Source organism: Camelus dromedarius, chromosome X, assembly GCF_036321535.1.
Source record: "Camelus dromedarius isolate mCamDro1 chromosome X, mCamDro1.pat, whole genome shotgun sequence".
NCBI lineage: Eukaryota > Metazoa > Chordata > Mammalia > Artiodactyla > Camelidae > Camelus > Camelus dromedarius.
Window position 1 is genome coordinate 72858196 of NC_087472.1, and position 19648 is coordinate 72877843.

The 19648-nt window shown below is 38.0% G+C and overlaps 1 protein-coding gene across 6 annotated transcripts in view; it reads right to left on the bottom strand.

The window, feature by feature from the left end:
• The window catches only part of KLF8 (KLF transcription factor 8), a 256752-nt gene that overhangs the window by 64406 nt on the left and 172698 nt on the right, over window positions 1-19648 (bottom strand). For 5 of the 6 annotated variants that reach the window (XR_010379486.1, XR_010379485.1, XM_064483105.1 and 2 more), the window contains exon 1: window positions 10632-11273. The exons of the other annotated variant lie outside the window; for it this stretch is intronic. Coding sequence is in view for 3 of the 5 variants with exons in the window: in XM_064483106.1 (XP_064339176.1) it covers window positions 10632-10697 (66 nt within the window). In the remaining 2 variants the exon portion in view is untranslated. Of the gene's footprint in view, window positions 1-10631; window positions 11274-19648 lie in introns of those variants that run through there. 6 annotated transcript variants of the gene reach the window in all.

Here is a 19648-nt window from a genome sequence, read left to right on the forward strand (position 1 = left end):
TTGGTGCAGCCACTGTGGAAAACAGTAATGGAGATTCCTCAAAAGACTAGGAATAGACTTACCATATGACCCAGGAATCCCGCTCCTGGGCATATATCCAGAAGGAACACTATTTCAGAATGACACCTGCACCCCAGTGTTCATAGCAGCACAATTTACAATAGCCAAGACATGGAAACAGCCTAAATGTCCATCAACAGATGACTGGATAAAGAAGAAGTGGTATATTTATACAATGGAATACCATTCAGCCATAAAAACTGACAACGTAACGCCATTTGCAGCAACATGGGTACTCCTGGAGAATGTCATTCTAAGTGAAGTAAGCCAGAAAGAGAAAGAAAAATACCATATGAGATCGCTCATATGTGGAATCTAAAAAAAATAAAAGAACATAAATACAAAACAGAAACAGACTCATAGACATAGAATACCAACTTGTGTTTGCCAAGGGGGTGGGGGGTGGGAAGGGACAGACTGGGATTTCAAAATTTGTAGATACTGACAGGCATATGCAGAATAGATAAACAAGATTATACTTTATAGCACAGGGAAATATATACAAGATCTTGTGGTAGCTCACGGTGAAAAAAATGTGACAATGAATATATGTATGTTCATGTGTAACTGAAAAATTGTGCTCTACACTGGAATTTGACACAACATTGTAAAATGACTATAACTCAATTAAAAAATGTTAAAAAAAAAAGCCATTGTATTCTGAAGCTGGACTTTCTGGTCCTTCTCCTAAGGAAGGGAGTACTTGAGTTCAAAATAAAGGTGGAGATACAGAAGAAGATTGAGCCCCATCCACAGCAAGTCTCTGTGAGGTAGGTACTACTGTCTATTCCAGTAGGCACATAAGGAAATAGAGGCTCAGAGAGATCAAGTAATCCCTGGGTCACATAGCTGGTAAATTACTGGGATTTGAATCCATGGATCACGTCTGATAGCAATGCTCCTTTTATTCCTTAAAGTAATTGCTACTACTGTACACTTTGATGATGTTACAAATAATAGTAATAATGTAACTGTTTTTATGCCTTAGAAGTAAGCTCTACTACTGAACATTTGAAAACAATATTAAAGGGTTCCCACTAATTGTGATGTTAATCACTAGACAAAACCTCTAGCATTACAGAGCTTGGCACTAAGGCATTCACTTAGAAAAAGGACAAAAACCCCACAGCAATACAAACTCATTGCTCTGCAACAGTATGCAAAATCTATGCAATCCACTTCATTACTTCATACCATTATTACATGCAACACTCTCCTCCAACAAATTAATCATGGTACAGCAACCAAAAAGAATGTATAACATTATAATGGTTAGTGCTCATGCTTAGCATAACAAGTGCTTAAGGGTAGAGAGTTTGTGGGGTTTTTTAATTATTAAAGTACCATCAGCACAGGGAAATATACACAAGATCTTATGGTAGCTCACAGAGAAAAAAATGTGACAATGAATATATATATGTTCATGTATGACTGAAAAATTGTGCTCTACACTGGAATTTGACACAACATTGTAAAATGATTATAAATCAATAAAAAATTTTAAAAAATACCATCAGTTACAATGTGTCAATTTCTGGAGTACAGCACAATGTCCCAGTCATGTATATATATACATATATTAGTTTTCATATTCTTTTTCATTAAGGGTTATTACAAGATATTGAACATAGTTCTCTGTGCTATGCAGCAGAAATTTAAAAAAAATCTATTTTTATATATAGTGGCCAACATTTGTAAATCTCAAACTCCCAAATTTATCCCTTCTCACCCCCTTTCCTTGGTAACCATAAGGACAGTTTGTGTTTTGAATGACCTTTTCATGCACTGCCTGAGTACCTGGCTAGGGAGCACCAAGTCACATAGTCCTACAAGAGTCTGGGCCATCTCAATTTGTAGGACACACAGAGGTCATGTAAATAAAGGTACCAATAATAATAACCCACATTATTATTATTTTCAGTGATACATATTAATTCTAGGATCTAACTACAAAAAATGGAGGAGCTACATTGTGTGCATTTATCAGAACTAGTTTTTAAAACAAGAAAATGAATAGATTCACATCACGCATTCCCATTCTAATTGAAGATGAAGGAACTAAATCATTGACAGTACAGAAAGAAACAAAAGAGCTGGGATAATCAGCCCTTAATAATCAAAAGTCAAGTATACATCCAGCATTGTGAAGACCTTTCTGAAGATACTGCACCTTGTTTGTGAGTTTATATTTCAAGGGAAATGGAATGAAAGAGAAATGCATAAAAAATGAAAGAAACTCTAGAGAAATAAATAATCAATTTTTTAAAAAGAAAAAAAATGGAGTTAGGTCAAGGATTTGGATGATTACATTTGGAAAAAAAGAAGTAGGGGTAAAGAAGGCTGCCCTGATAATTGTCTTCAAAGGTTAGGTATTAGGAGAAAATAGAACTGCTACATTATTACTGGAGATTACATTTAACTTAAAGAGGAACTTACTGATAATAATCAAGTCTTTACAGATGACTTACTAAGTAGCCAAAAGTGTAGTACATACTATGTATATGTATGGAGAAGGGGAGCAGATAGTACCAGGCTCCAACCTGGTCTCTACCCTCAGTGAGTTTGCAGTGTAGGTTAGACAGAGAAAGCTGACAGCCCATTGCAGATGCTGACCTAGTTCTCAGACTGATGTTAAAAATTAAAATCAAATTAGCTGATAATCTTTCAAAAGCAGATTTCTTAAAAAAAACCCTACATTTCTTGCTTTTCTGAAAAAGTTGGGAGATCTTACAGCACGGAGTCTATATTGGAACAAGAGAAAAGTTAGTTGCAGTTGATCAATGTCTGTCCCCTTTATATTGGGCATGCTTCTGTCACTTTATTGGGCCTTGTAGAGAGCTGAGATTTCAAGTCTATGTAGTAAGATATAACTATGCATAAAACAATAACAACCAAATATTATAGGAAAATATATGTTGCATTGCTTAATTATAATTTGAGACTATGAGCACTAATTAGAAGAGAAGATAACTGAAAGTGGAATAGTCAGAAAAAATTCCAAAGTAATGTTCTGTGGTATGGTTGGCCTTGAGGAACCAGAGTTAATCAAGAAGAGACAGAAATGAAATCCAGATGAGAGGAGGAGAAGACTATACACTCTGTGAAGGCAAGGGTCTCATCTAAATTGTTCATTATTTTAATCTCCAATTCTAGCATAGTGCCTGGAACTATACAAGCACCCAGTAAATGACTGTGGAATAAAAGAGAATAACATAATTTTAAAAATGTTTTATAGGGAAGATATTCTGGCAGTGGTCTACAGACTAAAGAAGGCAAAAAGAATCAAGGTAGGTCTAGAAGCTATTGGAATACTCTATGTATATCATGGTAAAAGCTTACATAGGTGTCACAAACTCAGTACCTAAAGAGGCCAGGCAGGTTAAGGTCACCTAAGCCAGATGGGGAATACAGTGAACTGAGAATACATGTCCTGTCTAAAAGGTGAGGGAGGAAGAAGCTCATCAACTCTAGGTGATTGTTGACAAGAGGGAATACTGGTTTGGTATCTTCTGGTTATTCAAGAGAAGATGGAATTCTAGAGTTTTAAGCAAAATATGGTTTTGAAATGCTGGCAATCAACTATTTTTTAAAAGTGTGGGTCTGGGCAAATTGATATACTTCTGCAGACTGAATTGTGTCCTTCCTCATATTCATATGTTAACACCTAACCCCAAGTGTGACTGTATTTGGAAACAAGGCTTTAATGGAAGTAATTAAGGTTAAATGAGGTCATAAGGGTAGGGTCCTCATCCAGTGGGATTAGTGTCCTTATAGAAAGAGACACCAGAGATCTCACTCTCTTTCTCCAGGAGCTCAAAGACGAGGTCATAAGAACATGCAGGGAGAAGGCAGCCATATGCAATTCAGGAAGATGTCTCTCATCAGAATCTGATCATGCTGGTACCCGATCTCAAACTTCCAGCCTCCAGAAGTGTGAGAAGTAAATTTCTAAAAGCCATCCAGTCTATATGGTGCTTTGTTAAGGCAACTCTAGCAGACTAATACGCATACTTACAAAGTTTTTTTAATTGCTATTACAAACAACAGTGAAAAAGTTTGGAAATATCTTAAATGCCATTCAATAGAAGACTGTTTAAATAAATTGTGACTCATCCATATAGTGAAAAACTATGTAGTTTCACAAAAGAATGAAGTATTTCTTTACATATAGATATGGAATCCAAAGTATACTTTTGAGTAGACAAAACAAGATATAGAATAATATGCAGAGTGTGTTGCTAACTGTATAAAAGAGAAGGGGAAGAAAAAAATACATATATACTCACATGCTTGATATGCATAAAATAAATGTCTGTGAAAGGATTTCCAATAAACAGATAACTTTAGTTGCCTTTAGTGAGGCAACTAGGGGATAGGACTAGGAGGGAGACTATTTACTGTATATCCTTTTATATATTTTGAATTTTGAGAGATGTGGAATGCATTATCAATTTAAAGTACTTTTTTAAATTAAAGTTTTAACAATTTAGGGCAAACAAAATACTAGTTCTGTAGGTTCTTTCATTGTACCTCTGGACGAAATTAAGTTGTTGGCAGTTAGAATAAAAAGAAAGGAACTGATGCCAGATACAAAGGGAAAAAAACCAATAGCCTGTGGCAATCTAGTAGGCAAGAAAACTGAGGAAGAGGAAGAGGAAAATGTTGATGTGAGCATTTTGAGCATGGAATGTGGGAACCACAAAGACCATGCTTCCCCACTGCTTACTACACTGTCATTCATTCTTCTACATGCTTTACAAAATTAACACATTTATTCCTTACTGCAACCTTATGAGGTAGTTTCTAGTATTGTCCTCAATGCACAGATGAGCAATCAAGTGCAGAGTGTTAACAACCACCAAGGTTATGATGATGGTAAGTTGCAGGACCAGGGAAGTGAAAAGAAGAAGTCTGCATTGAGGAGTGAGGGAAGAATCTAGGGGTGATGATGACTTATATCTTAGAAATGATGAGTTTGAGGTTACAATAAAATACCAAAATGATACTGATTTGATATCTGGATTAGTATCAAATACCTGGATTTGGCTTTAGAGTTAGGTTATAACTCCTTAATATACAGTGCTTAATAACCCAGAGTTTGGTTTGCCCAGATTACATCTATTTTGTCTAAGTACACAGATAATATATTTAATTTATTATACAAAGCACCTAGCTTGTTACAGACATTTAAATCCAGCTTCCTGTCTCACCTTCCTTTTCTCTGAAAACCAAGCAACATTTAAATAAAATAAATTACTCAAAGTAACAAAAATGACACCCTCCACTTAAGAAGTATGTATTACACAGAAATCTGTTGAATTTCTTTACACTAACAATAAAATAGCAGAAAAGAAAATTTAAAAAATTCTTTTTAAAATCACACAAAAAATATTAAGAATAAACTTGACCAAGGAGGTGAAGAATTTATATGCAGAAAACTATAAAGCATGGATTAAGAAAATTAAAGATGATTTTAAAAAATGGAAAGGTATCCCATATTCTTGGATTGAAAGAATTAATAGTGTTAAAATAGTCATACTACTCAAAGCAATCTAAAGATTTCTGGTTTGTGGTTTGTGGTTTCTATCAAGTTACCCAGGACATTTTTCACAGAACTAGAACAAATAATCCTAAAATTTCTATGAAATCACAAAAGACTCAGAATTGCCAATATAATACTGAAGAAAAAGAACAAAGCTGGAAAAATAACCCTCCCAGACATCAGACAATACTACAAAGCTACAGTAATCAAAAAAATGTGGTATTGGCACAAAAACAGACATATGGGTTGATGGAACAGAATAGAGAACCCAGAAATAAATCCACACACCTATGGTCAATTAATCTTCAACAAAAGAGGTAAGACTATACAATGGAGAAAAGACATTCTCTTCAGCAAGTGGTGTTGGGAAAGCTGGACAGCTGCATATAAATCAATGAAATTAGAACACTCCCTCACACCATACACAAAAATAAACTCAAAATGGCTTAAAGACTTAAGCATAAGACAAGACACCATAAATCTAGAAGAGAGCATAGGCAAAACGTTTTCTGATATAAATTGTAGCAATGCTCCCCTAGGACAGTCTACCGAGGTGACAGAATGAAAGCAAAAATGAACAAAAAAGATCTAATTAAACAGTAAAAGGAAACCATAAATAAAATGAAAAGAAAACCTACAGACTGGGAGAAAATATTTGCAAATGATGTGATTGACAAGGGCTTAATTTCCAGAATATACAAACAGCTCATACAACTCAATAACACAAAAACAAGCCAATCCAAAAAACAAATAACCTCATCCAAAACAAATCATAAACAAACATTTCCCCAATGAAGACACACAAATGGCCAATAGGCTCATGAAAAAATTCTTAATATCTCTAATTATCAGAGAAATGCAAAGTGAAACTACAGTGAGGTATCACCTCACACCAGTCAGAATGACCATCATTAAAAAGTCCACAAATGACAAATGCTGGAGAGGCTGTGGAGAAAAGGGAACCCTCCTACACTGCTGGTGGGAATGTAGTTTGGTACAGACATTATGAAAAACAGTATGGAAGTTCCTTAAAAAAACTGAAAATAGGCTTACCCTATGATCCAGCCATCCCACTCCTGGGCATATATCCAGAGAAAACTCTAATTCAAAAAGATACATGCACCCCAATGTTCATAGCAGCACTATTTACAATAGCCAAGACATGGAAGCAACCTGAATGTCCATCAACAGATGACTGGATAAAAAAGTTGTGTTTTACATAAATATATGTACACACACACACACACACACACACACACACACACACAGAGAATGGAATAGTACTCAGACATAAAAAATAATAAAATAATTCCATCTTCAGCAACACGGATGGACCTGGAGATTGTCATACTAAGTGAAATAAGCCAGAAAGAGAAAGAAAAATACTATATGATGTCACTTATATGTAGAATATATTAAAAAAGGACACAAATTAACTTATGTACAAAACAGAGGTAGACTCATAGAATAGAAAACAAACTTATGGTTACGGGCGGAAAGTGGGTGGGGAGGGATAAATTAGGAGTTTGAGATTTGCAGATAGTAACTACTATATATAAGAATAGATGAACAACAAGGTCCTACTCTATAGCACAGGGAATTATATTCAATATCTTATAGTAACCTAAAATTAAAAAGAATATGAAAAGGAATATATATGTGTATAAATGAATCATTATGCTGTATACCAGAAATTAACACAATATTGTAAATTGACTATACTTCAATTTTTAAAAAAAGAAATATGTATTAGAAGTCAGGCACTAGGTCCAATGTTAATTACCATACTATTTTATAGGTGAGGAAACTGAGGCTAAATTGGTTGGGAATAATACAATAATAATATAATATAATATAATATAATATAATATAATATAATATAATATAATATAATATAATATAATATGTATCAGAAACCTAACTTCAGGTATACAACCTGAATTGAACACATTATTATATGAGAATCAGAAAGTACATCAAACAAAGTTTTACATCATTTTTGGGTAAACTAATCAGCCTGATACGACAATGTTATTCATTCACACTCTCCTTAGTAATGAGATGGCAGCTGTACTGGATGATCATCTAGGTCAATTATCCCCATCAAGTTTTTCATCACTGACAAAATCATGACATTTTGGAACTAAATCTTAGAAGATCATCTATAAAATATGTACCTAGTGTTTACATGGCTAAATACTCTGAAGAAGCAATCATAGTACATGTCCTCAAGCACTTCTCTGTCTGAAAAGGGGGTAAGGGCTTAGATATATACACTAATGACCATAATACAGGGAAGAGAGTTATGTAGATTCCAGATAATGCAGGTAAAGTGATACAAAAACTCAAAAGAGTTTATTTCTATATGCAAGGATCAGGCAAGTTTTCATAGAAATGGCATTTGATTTGGGATTAATAATGGAAAGAATTAATTTTACTAATACTGTTTTAAGGAAAAAAATCATGAAAACAAGTACATTACAAGGTAGTTCATTTACAATAAGTATTCACTGAGCAGAGCAGACAGTGATGTACAATTTCTAAGATATAGCTGAGGAGATAAGGAAGGCTTGATGTGGGGGCTAAAGACCAAAATAGGACTTGAAGTAAGATTTAGGTTTAAATGGGAGGGGCGGCAAATAGAAGACATTTAAGATGGAAGGAAGAGAAACTGAGGTTTTAGTAATTTTATCAGCATTTGACACATAGTATGCCAACAGATATTTACTAAATGAATTACATATCCAAAAGCAATTGTCTCATTATTCATCAATTTAAGTGAGATAATAAACTACAACTGACTCAAGGTAAGGATGAATATATAAATGTGTCAAATAATAATAATGTCCCTGTCAGAAGGAGAAAAGATAAATGGTTGATCTCCCTTACCATCACACACACACAATCTAGAGAAATGAAAGATAACTAACGTGGTGACTTGGAATTCAATTAACTGAACTACTGAGGGCTCCATCTCAAAAATGCATATACTAGGATGATAGGGGTTGAGGGGCTGAAGAAGTGGTGGTGGTGATCTAGTTCATGTTTTTTCCCCAATTTTCTTTCCAGTGTATCCTGAAAGCCTTAACAAGAGGTACCTAGAGCTCCCCAGAGCTCTAAAACTGGACCCATTAACTAGTTTGGGCTTGAACATGCACTAGATGCACCAGACACTTTCACTTTTGAGTTTAAATTTATGCCCTTCCTAAGTTTTTGCTTGTATGCCCTCCAAGGTAACCTGAAGACACTGTTCCCAGCCCATTTTTTTGTGTTCCCAACAGTCACCAAAGATGAACAGCACTCAAATATAAGAGTCCTCCTCTAAATTCTGAAGAATGGGATAAGGTCATCTGTTAGTCCCTGGTTTCTGTTGTCCAAAGGTCCAATTGGTTATATCATCCTAGTTAAGTTGCCCAAAGAATGAGGGGAAAGGCAGGCTAGTGGCTTTTTCTTTCAGAGATGCCAAAGTCCAGTGGGAAGAATGTTAAAGAAGTAGCAAATAAAGGGATAAACTGGGAGCTTGAGATTTTCAGATACTGACTGGTATATATAAAATAGATAAACAAGTTTATACTGTATAGCACAGGGAAATATATTCAATATCTTGTGGTAGCTCACAGTGAAAAAGAATATGAAAATGAATATATGTATATTCATGTATGACTGAAGAATTGTGCTGTACACCAGAAATTGACACAACATTGTAAACTAAGTATAACTCAATTAAAAAAATTTAAAGTTAAAAAAAGAAGCAAATAAAACCTATGTTCTAGCCTCAGCCTTTGGGCAAGCTAATTAAATCTTCTGAGGTCTCCTTTCACCCCCTGGAAGATGTTTTAAGGACAGCAAAGCACTAATTCTATCAACAGTGCTCCAGAGAAAGAGTCTCAAACAGACTAGGAAAAATAAGATATATATGGAGTGGCAGCCTCTGTCACATACACTGAGGTATTTAATCTACCCAAATATCTTTTGAGATAAGATTATTAATCTACATTCTCTAGCAATGCTTAGGGTCAAACAGCTAGTAAGTGGTGGTATTAGGATTTCAAAGGAGAGCTGTCTGACCATCATAGTCTCCATCAGTTTCAAATCCAAACTTATTCTCTTTGCCCAGATATTATCACACTGAGTGATATCAGACTGCTGCTTAATAAACGCTTTTCTTTACAATGTAGACAGTAGAAAAGGAAATAAAGGATCATTTCTTTGACCATCTGCTTGGACTTAATTTTTCCAAAGAATAAATTTTATTTATTTTGTGTTACTTTCCCCCAAATTCTTAGGGTTAAAAATAAAGAGCCCACAAAAAGGTAGCTCTTCTAAGTGACCACTGCAAATCGATACTCTCCAGCAATCCCAGCAAATCGGCCCAATCTTCCACCTACACAGACAAACCAACCGCCCTGGCCACGTCTTAAAGAGCCAGGGAAGGGCCTAGGCTTCCTCCTCCAACGAAGCCCAACCTCTCCTTAAAGAGCCGGCACGCCCAAAGCAGCTCCTCCCCCGCAGCTGCCTCCAGGGCCTCGCTGTTCAAAAGCCTCGGCTCAAACCTTAACCCCTGCTCCCTTCTCCTTCTTTTCAGACACATCTCTAGATACCCGCTACTATTTAGAGGGGGCTACCTGGGAACGTTGGCCTTCAGATTCCCGTTCTCTTTGGCAGCAACTTTGGCTGTGTGGGGCTAAGTGAAAGACAAACCTAACCGCTTAAGGAGAAATGAGAACGCCAAACCAGGGCAGACTAAATTAAATTCATCTATTCGTGTCCCCTTTCATTTCTCCTACGAGGCTCCCCAAAATACTCTTCCCCTTCCTAACCCCTCATTGCTCAGCCCTTTAGCAAAGTCATTTTCCCTTGAGTTTCATTTGAGTCCACATAGTGTTCACACCCTTAGCTCCTCAATAACCCCCCCCCCCACACACACACACGCCCTCTACTAAAACCTAAAGAAAAGAATTGGGGGTGGGGGATAGAATCTAGAGGGAGGAGATGGGAGTGGGTAGGTTCTAATCCCGGAGTCACTTACCGCCCATGTCACTAGCTGGGGACTCCTGAAGTGTCCGGAGCTCATGCGGTCCTCCAGGAGGCTCATACTCCTGAGCTGATCGCAAGACAGCTGTTTAGCTCACACCCGCCCCTGTCTGACAGCGCGCCAGACTCTCGCCTTCTCGCCTTCTCTTTCTCGGCCCCCCACCTCCCCTTTTTCTCCTGGCTGAAAAATGAGGAGGAGGGCCAGAGCAGAGAGAGTCTATTCAGACCCAGCTGGGCTACTCTCGAAACAAGGGAAACAAAGCTCTCAAGCATCCAACCCCAAACTGAGGAAACAGCAAAGCCGACTTCCTAAAAAGAATCTTCCCCCTGCTGCCAATGCAGCTCTTTTCTTCGGCTAAAAATAAAATGGGTTCATTGGGCCCAAGTGGCCAAGGCTGAGGATCCTTCGTTCCCCTTTCACCTCCACCAATTCAGTTCCGGCCAAACCCACTCTCCACCCATCCTCTGAACTCCACACACCCTTGAGGAGAGTGCCGAGGATAAGAGCTAAGAAAACCAACCCAAACCCCAAAGCACTACTTGAATACAAAGTTGAGGCGGAGAAGGACTCCTTCAAGAAAGGAACCCATGAGAAGATACCACAGGGGGATCCCTTTACTGCCGCCTTGCCGCTGCACACCCCAGCGCCTTCCTAAAAGAAAAAAAAAAAAAAAAAAAGGGAGGGGCAAATGGCTACGATTGGTGGACGCATATAGGGGCACCCCAGCCTAGGAAAAGGGCTTCAGCGAAAAATGACAAGAACTCGTGCGGGTACTCTGGGCCGAGATTTGGGGCGGAGGCACTTAACTGTCCCACTGGGGACCACGCGTTCATGAGGGTCAGCACCGACACTGCTAGCTGGGCAACCCGAGTGGGTGGGGTGACTGTCTCCTGCCCGGCTAGACCCAGAGAAGAGGTGTGACTATCTTGAGGGCGGAGTTCCTTAAAAGGGACAAGCGGCCGTTAGAGGAGAGTACAAAGTGGGAGGAGGTTGAAGGGTGGGGCTGAGACCAGGGAGCCAGAAAGGAGGGGGTGGGGCGGGGCGCAGGGCCGAGAACTCTGGTCTTGCCCCTGGCGGCAGTCCCTCAGTCTCTAGCAGCAGCAGCAGCAGGTATAACTCGAATCAATTTCAGTTCCTTATTCGTCCCGGAAAAGAGGCTTACAAGCACAACGTTTGGTCGCCTATCCATTCCATTCGCGAGTTAAGCTAACTCACCGAGGGAGGTGAAAGGGATGTGTGAATTGGGGGGTGGGGGTTGTCTAGGAAAGGAGGAATAGGGAAAGGGAAAAGCAAGAAAGCTGGCAACTGGAAGAGATGTTTACCCTCCTAGCTCTCCATGGTAACAGTGTGACACTAGCAAGGACAGCGAGGTCACAGTATCTTCTCAGGGAGGGGACTAAAAGCAAAGGAGAATGGAGCTGAGGGATTTTCTAGCAAGAGATAAGCTGAGGAGGTAAGGGTGAAAGGGTGGGCGGGGAAGAAGGGGGAGTTGAAAGAATTGTGAATACAGAAAGGTTCTTTTTAGTCTCTCAGAAACCAGACCTCTAAGAATAGAGTCCTCAACTCCCTGAGATGGCCTCTCTACCAGGCATTGTGGAAGATCCCTGCAGAGCTGAATCCATAGCATAACAAACCACATTTTCAGGATTTCTTTGCCCTTGCCTGAATGTCCCTCTCTAACTCATTTTAATAGAAGGCCAGGAAGTCACAGGCAACCACAGGCCCTTTTCAGTGCCTCTTTGCTACCACAATTCTTTTAAAGGGTAAGAAAGAAGAGAAAAGAAACAAAACAGAGGGAGGGAGCAGAGAGACAGGAGAAATAATAATATCTACTGTGTATTCAGCACCTAATATAGGCAAATCACTTGGCCAGATGTTTTTACATTTATCATTTTTCATTTATTCCTGATAACAACTTTGGAAAGTAGGTGCTATTATACTCTATAAGCCCTTTTTTTTTTTTTAGAATAAGGAAACTGAGGTTCAGAGCCCAGTACTTCCCAACACATATATGCCCACTTGCTTGATCTTTCTGCCAGAATGTCTTCTAATCATCTCATCTTCTCTTACTCCACCCAATCTCTGTTATTCCTCTTGTAGTTCACCAGCTACCTGAATGGCATCACCATGTACCCCAACATCCAAGGCAGCACTCTGGAACTCAACCTTAAGCCTACTGTGATCTGGACCTTGCCTACCTCTCAATCAGCAAAGCTTTTGCTGATTTCCTGGGCCTTACCAGTATTACAAATCCCTGAGAATGCCAGGCTAGTTCCATCCTCCAGGCTTTGGCTCACCTTTTTTTCTCTGTCTGAAATGGCCTAAGCTCTCTGTCCACCTCATTGAAATGACTAATTCAAGGTCATTTCCCCTCCTTACTTAATTCTTCAGGCAGAACTGGCCATTGGTTCCTCTGTGCCCTTCTCTAACACTGGGGCACATATCTGTTGATATAATTGCCTCCCCCTATTAGACTATAAAGTCCCTGAAGTTAAGCACCAGGTGTTATCATCTCTGTAACCCGGGTGCTAGGTATTACTATCAACAATAATAATAGTTATTCAGCATTAACTATGTGGCAAACTGTTCTAAGCCATATATACATATATAAACTTATTGAATATATATAAATTATATAAATATGTAAATTTAGATATATACTCATTGACGCCTCTGACAACCTTATGGGTAGGTATTATTAATATTCTCATTTCCAAGATATGGAAACTAAGGGACAGAGACTAAGTAACATGCATACGTATTTGTTAAATGAAAGAATACCCCTGTAGCAGAGGTTTCATGATGGTCTCCTTATCTCACTATACCATATTTTTCGACCGTCTTCCCAGCTTACAAGGTAAGATGTATTGACATAGAACCATATAGACAAATGTACACATTCTTTAAAAATGAATCACTTTATCCTATGGAGCCTGAGTATTTTAATGTATAAAATTTGGGGAGTTCTACTTAACATCTACTTAACTCCAGCCAACACTGATTTCAGCAACATTGGAAAGTTTTCTCTTAGATTCAAGGGCATGAAAGGACATTGAAATGTTTATATCAAGAATGTGACTATAACTCAATAAAAATGTTTAAAAAAATGAATGCATCTTTTTTGTGATGGGCAGATGAAAATGACCATATAATTGAAGTTAAATTTTGAAAAGAGTGGCCACTAGGATTCTCTGTCAAGGCTAAGTGTGCCTCAGGGTGCCTAACTCATTAGGAAATGAGTTCCTTGTTTAGTCTGGAAAAGCTTCTCAAGACTTATCCATCTGCAGATGGCTAAATGCTTTACATTCTTATTAAAAGTCTTTCTTAACTAATTTATTTTACTTCCTAGTTTTTTGTTTGTTTTTGTAGCAATACTGCCTCAACTTTATTTGTGGGGAAAACTAAGACCTCAGATAGCAAATTCAATTTTTGAAAAACATAAAGTAAATGATTGAGACTTGAAGAAAATGAACCCAAGATTCTTCCCTGTCCGTTCTTCCAACCATTTAGCCAATAAAATGTATTGAGCACTTATGGTATATCAAGAACTATGCTAGGTGTGATGGGGAGAAATGAGAACATCTATCTTTTCCAAGAGACTTCAGTGAAGGAGCCCTTAGTTCACCATGCACAGTACTAATTAGTCCACATTTCCCTTTAGTCTTTTTAGAACTGGCTTTTGCTCAAATTAGGACTCAGCGATGGTTCAAAGGGAACTATGTACCCCATGACCAGAGCTAATGGCAAAGCCAGAACTTTTCCTTTATGTTCTTTGCCTCTTGTCGCATCAGTAATCAGCAAGTGGCCATGTAAGTCACAGGAAAGGGTGTAGGGGAGGAAGCAGGAACGGAGAACTAGAAATTGTGATCATTTTCCCTCTCCTACTAGGAAGCAGAATAGACTCTCCTTTGTATTAGCTGCCTTATGAAATAAACCAAATAGTGACCTGCAATATCTTCAACTCTTCCCATCGCACCCTAAAGGTTAGGGAGACTACCTGCTTGAAGTAGCAGCCTGAGCTTTTCTCTATATAGCCAGAGTCAGATGAGGAATATGAGTTGACTTGCATGGAACCAATGAACAGCTAAGAAATATGCAGATACCCCATGTGTCAGGGCCCAAGATATGCTGTTTTTCCTTCCCTTTTCCTCCTCTTCATCCTCCTGCGTCTCTTCCTTTTTTTTTTTTTTCTTGAAAGCCAGCTGACAAACTACTAGGGTGGAGCTCAGTCTGAGGGCTGGAGGGAAGGGAGGAAAAGCCTTAGTAAGAGGACTCCACCCTCTCTGCTCCCAGAAGAATAACAACAGCAAAAAAGAAGGCTTGGGGAGCTGGGGCTGAGAGGAAGGTGGGGCAGTATAGGGTGAAGTGAGGAAGGGGGGGGGAGAGCAAAGGGAGTTAGGGCCCCAGCAGGGTAGAGCTGGTCTGGGAGAGAAGGGAAGTCAAGTTGTATATAAACAGAAAAGCCTGCATTCTTAAGTCACTGTGATTCATGGAACAACAAAAGTGTAGTTGAAACTAGTGTATAGCTCAGTTCTAATAGGAAAAAAATTACCCCCCTCACCCACTTTCTTCTTGCTCTACAGTTCCCCAGAGGGCATATTCCCCTGCAAGCTCAGCTAGAAGGAGACCTTTTGGCCCTCTGCTAATGTTGAGCCAGTGTTAAGTTCCTCACACATGCCAGAAGACAGTGCTAAGGTTACTGTCAGCAAAGGATAAAGACACTTTAGAGGAAGAAATCTAGTTAGCTGAAAAGAGAAAGCCTGGAAGGATACTGTGGGAGAAAAGCAATGTACAAACTGTACATTCTTGGGCAAGTGACCTCACTTCTCTAAAAGTCAGTTTCTTTACCTTTCTTTTTAAAGGTATACTGCTAGTCTTTACTTCTCAGAATTGTCAAATGATTAAAAAAGATACAGAGGTGGCTTTACAGTGTAATTAATGAAGCTTGAGCTTCAGGGCCCCTCATTTGAATGGGCTCTTTCCAAGATCCTGGAAAACATCAAACAGTGTGCTCTTCTTAAAGAGGGTCCCCAAAATTGTATAAGCTTCAGGCCCTACAAAATCTGGATTTGCTCCTGATGAATTTATAGCTACAAAGCACAGTACCTGATACAAAGAAAGCACTCAATAGAGGATAACTATTATTCTTAGTAGTGGCAGCTCCTAAATCTACTAGCTTTAGATTGAGTCTCTTTCTGAACATAGATATTAGGAACATGCTTCCATGTTTCCCATAATTTCCATCCTTGTATGTATTAATAACTTATAACAACTAATAACTAAACAGCTTGCTTGAGACATTCAGAGACATGACTAAATTCAGCTTAGGAATGGCCAATGGGCCAGGAAGGAGATGACCAGGGTTTGAAATTCTCTTGGAAGAGAACCATCTTCTGCAAGCTCTAGCAGGCCTGCTAACTCCCACAAGTTGAGTTGTGCTTCAGGCTGCTAACTTTATGAGCAGACCTTGACTAGGAGTGTGTGTGTGTGTGTGTGTGTGTGTGTGTGATTGTGTGTGTTGGGGCTATGGGGTTGGGTATGCATGGATTTTTCATGGCATTTAGACACCTAGATGCTACCACACCTATAAATTGGAGGAGGGAAGAGACTTTATAATTAGCAACCAAGCCAAAGCAGAAAAACTGGGAGTTTCAGCCTCATCTGCAGGAAAGGAATAACATCCTTGGCCTGGTGCCAACAATGTATATTCCTGAGGCTAAGAAGGATCTTATTGCGTATAGAAGAACACTTGCATTTTTGTTTTCATATTAAACAAATACATATATAAGATTGTCAAAGGAAATATATAAATAGAACAGGAGCTTCTTAATCACTGAGCTGGAATCAGAGAGGCACCAGGGCCCTGCAAGTCCCTCAAAGGCAAGCTTATGATTATCATCCTTGCATTACCACAAGTAGCTCTTACTTCCCTATCAGAGGAGTTGTGACCATCTTCTACTGTCCCCCAAACCAATGGGAGAATGGCTTTCATCCTTCTGCTTATTGTAGTCTTAACACTTCCCTGAGAAAGTTAAAGGGAGAGAAGAAAGGAGAGGACTATGTCTTAGGTGCTTTCTTAAGACCTATCCACTAACATAACTATTGAAGTACTGCACATTTATTATTTCCTTTCTCTGCTCTTTGTTTGTCCAAGTGACCATGTATTGTGGTAGCTCTTTTGTCTCAAGTCAATATCACAAATATAGTTGTAGCAGCCTACCATGAAGCCACGACAGGACATTACCTTTTCAAATCAGGCTAGTAGTGAATTTAAAAGAGTAAGGCAGGCAGATTAGCAGTGGTAATTTATTTCCTAAGATGAGATAAATAATTTTATCTGTGAAGAAAATCTAATCAGAATGTCATGGGGATGTAGGCAACTATACCTGTTTACATGGTGTAAACACACAGCTAAAATAATCAGGACTATCTGAACAACAGGTGGAAAAATATACACAAACATGCTGAAAATAAAACATTCTAGGCACACACTGGAGGCAAGAGTCGTTCACCCAAGCACAGAATGTTGCTATAGGAAGGGCCTGAAGAGGTCATTTCATTTAGTGTTTTTCAACGTGTGGTAGACATACCAACAATAAATAGTATGAAGGATTATCTTAGAAAGTACAGAGTCAAATATTTTCTAATAGTATGCATTTATTTTTATGGTTGCCTTCTCTTTATGGGGACTTAAACTGACTTCTATTTCTGGTAGTGCTATTTTTGATTAATTTTTTTAGTAAAATAAGATAGTTTATTTAAGGAAGTATATTAAGTAAATAATGGTATAGGTGATAGATATGATCTAAATCACGAAGGTGAAATATAAATAACTGAACTTTAGCAAACCATAATTCAATCCAATTATCTTCCCAATTCAGGAGTTCCTGTATTAGACACCTTGATTTAGAGGAGGGTCTAACCCTCAAATCAATAAATGTTTGTTTTTTAATTGAAGTTGAACTGATTTATAATGTTGTTTCTGGTGTACAGCAAAATGATTAAGTTGTATATATATATATATTCTTTTTCATATCTTTTACATTATGGTTTATTATAGGATATTGAATATAGTTCCCTGTGCTACATAGTGGGACATCGTTGTTTATCTATTTTACGTATAGTAGTTTTTATCTGCAAATCCCAAACTCCTAATTTATCCCTTCTCCACCTCTTTTCCCCTTTGTTAACCATAAGTTTGTTTTCTATGTCTGTGAGTCTGTTTCTGTTTTGTAAATAAGTTCATTTGTATCATATTTTAGGTTCCACATATAAATGACATCATATAGTATTTGTCTTTCTCTGTCTGACTTACTTCACTAAGTATGATAATCTCTAGGTCCATCCATGTTGCTGCAAGTGGCATTATTTAATTATTTTTATGACTATGTAGTATTCCATTGTGTGTGTGTGTGTGTGTATTACATTTTCTTTATCCATTCATCTGTTGATGGACATTTAGGTTACTTCCATATCTTGGCTATTGTAAATAGTGCTGCTATGAACATTGGAGTGCATTTATCTTTTCAATTTAGAATTTTCTCTGGACATATGCCCAGGAGTGGGATTGTTGGATCATATGGAAACTCCAGTTTTAGTTTTTTAAGGAATCTCCATACTGTTCACCATAGCGGTTGTACCATTTTACATTCCCACCAGCAGTGTAGGAGGGTTCCCTTTTCTCCACACCCTCTCCAGCACCAAGTCAATAAGTACATAGCAAACCTGCTTCTTCCTCTTGTGCCCATGGCAAAATTGCTAACAGAGCATGGAAATTTTCCACTGAGGCTGGATGAAGCCTTATACTCTTTCAGAACACACTGCTATAGGAAGTCTTCCTTGAACCTCCTGTTTGGCCTGCAGGGGCTTCTTCCAGCCCTTATACAATGCTGACATAATTCTTTCATAGGGATCACCACATTATAGTACACCTATCTTTTTATAAGGCAGTTTCATCTGTTTGACTGTCTGTTCCTTGAGGTTAGGAGCTCATTCATCAGTAGTTCAGTCATCTTTGTATTTTCAGCTTTTAGCAAAGTGTTTGTTATATTATAAGTACACAATAAAAGTTGGTAGAATGGAATAATTTAGAGCCACAATGTCTGGGTGTGAATACTGACTTCACCACTTACTAGCTGGGTGACCCTGAACAAATTATTTAATGTATCTGAGCCTTAGTGTCCTCATCTGTAAAATAAGAATAATAATAGTACATACCTCATAGGATACTGAGATTATGTAACTTAATACATGTACATGTAACACGCTTAGAACAGTACTTGGCACAGACTATGCACTGTATAAATTTTTGCTATTATTATGTTAAACTGAAATATGCCTTTTGAGATTTCTATCTATTTTTCCTGGGACTGACCTCTAGTAAAACATAGAGCAAGGCTACTCCTTCTTCAATGTCATGGTCCATCAAATGTCTCACCTTCTTTTCCCTCCCATAAACATTCCTGATTGCTTAATTGATCCCTTATATAATATGGTTTTGTTATCCACAACAACTTGTTTTCTTGGTTTGTTAGAGCAAAATGATCAGGATTTCCTGGCTAGGGATGCTATATCACAGAGACCAACGTGCTTTTCCATACTGTTTACCAGATAAGCAAGGGCAAGGATGGGTATAAATATCTCTATCACCAGAAAAGCAGAGATGGGGACAAAGGAAGCTCATCCCAGATTTAAATATAACAATGAAAATTTGGAAAGAATTTAAATATTCACAATAAGATATTGGGTAGCTAAATTAGAGTATATCTATATGGTTACAGTTATTTGAAAAGGTTTTTCAAAAATTCTCAGTGACCATGGAAAATATTTATGTAATAATGTTAAGTATAAAATCAGGACACAGAAGCACACTTACACTATCATTTTTGTTTGACATACATGAAACATTTACTGCATAAACAAACACATTTTGGTATTAAAAAAGGATAGCAGTAGAATTATAAGACAATTTTATTTTTTCTATAATGAGCTTGTATTACTTTTATATTAGA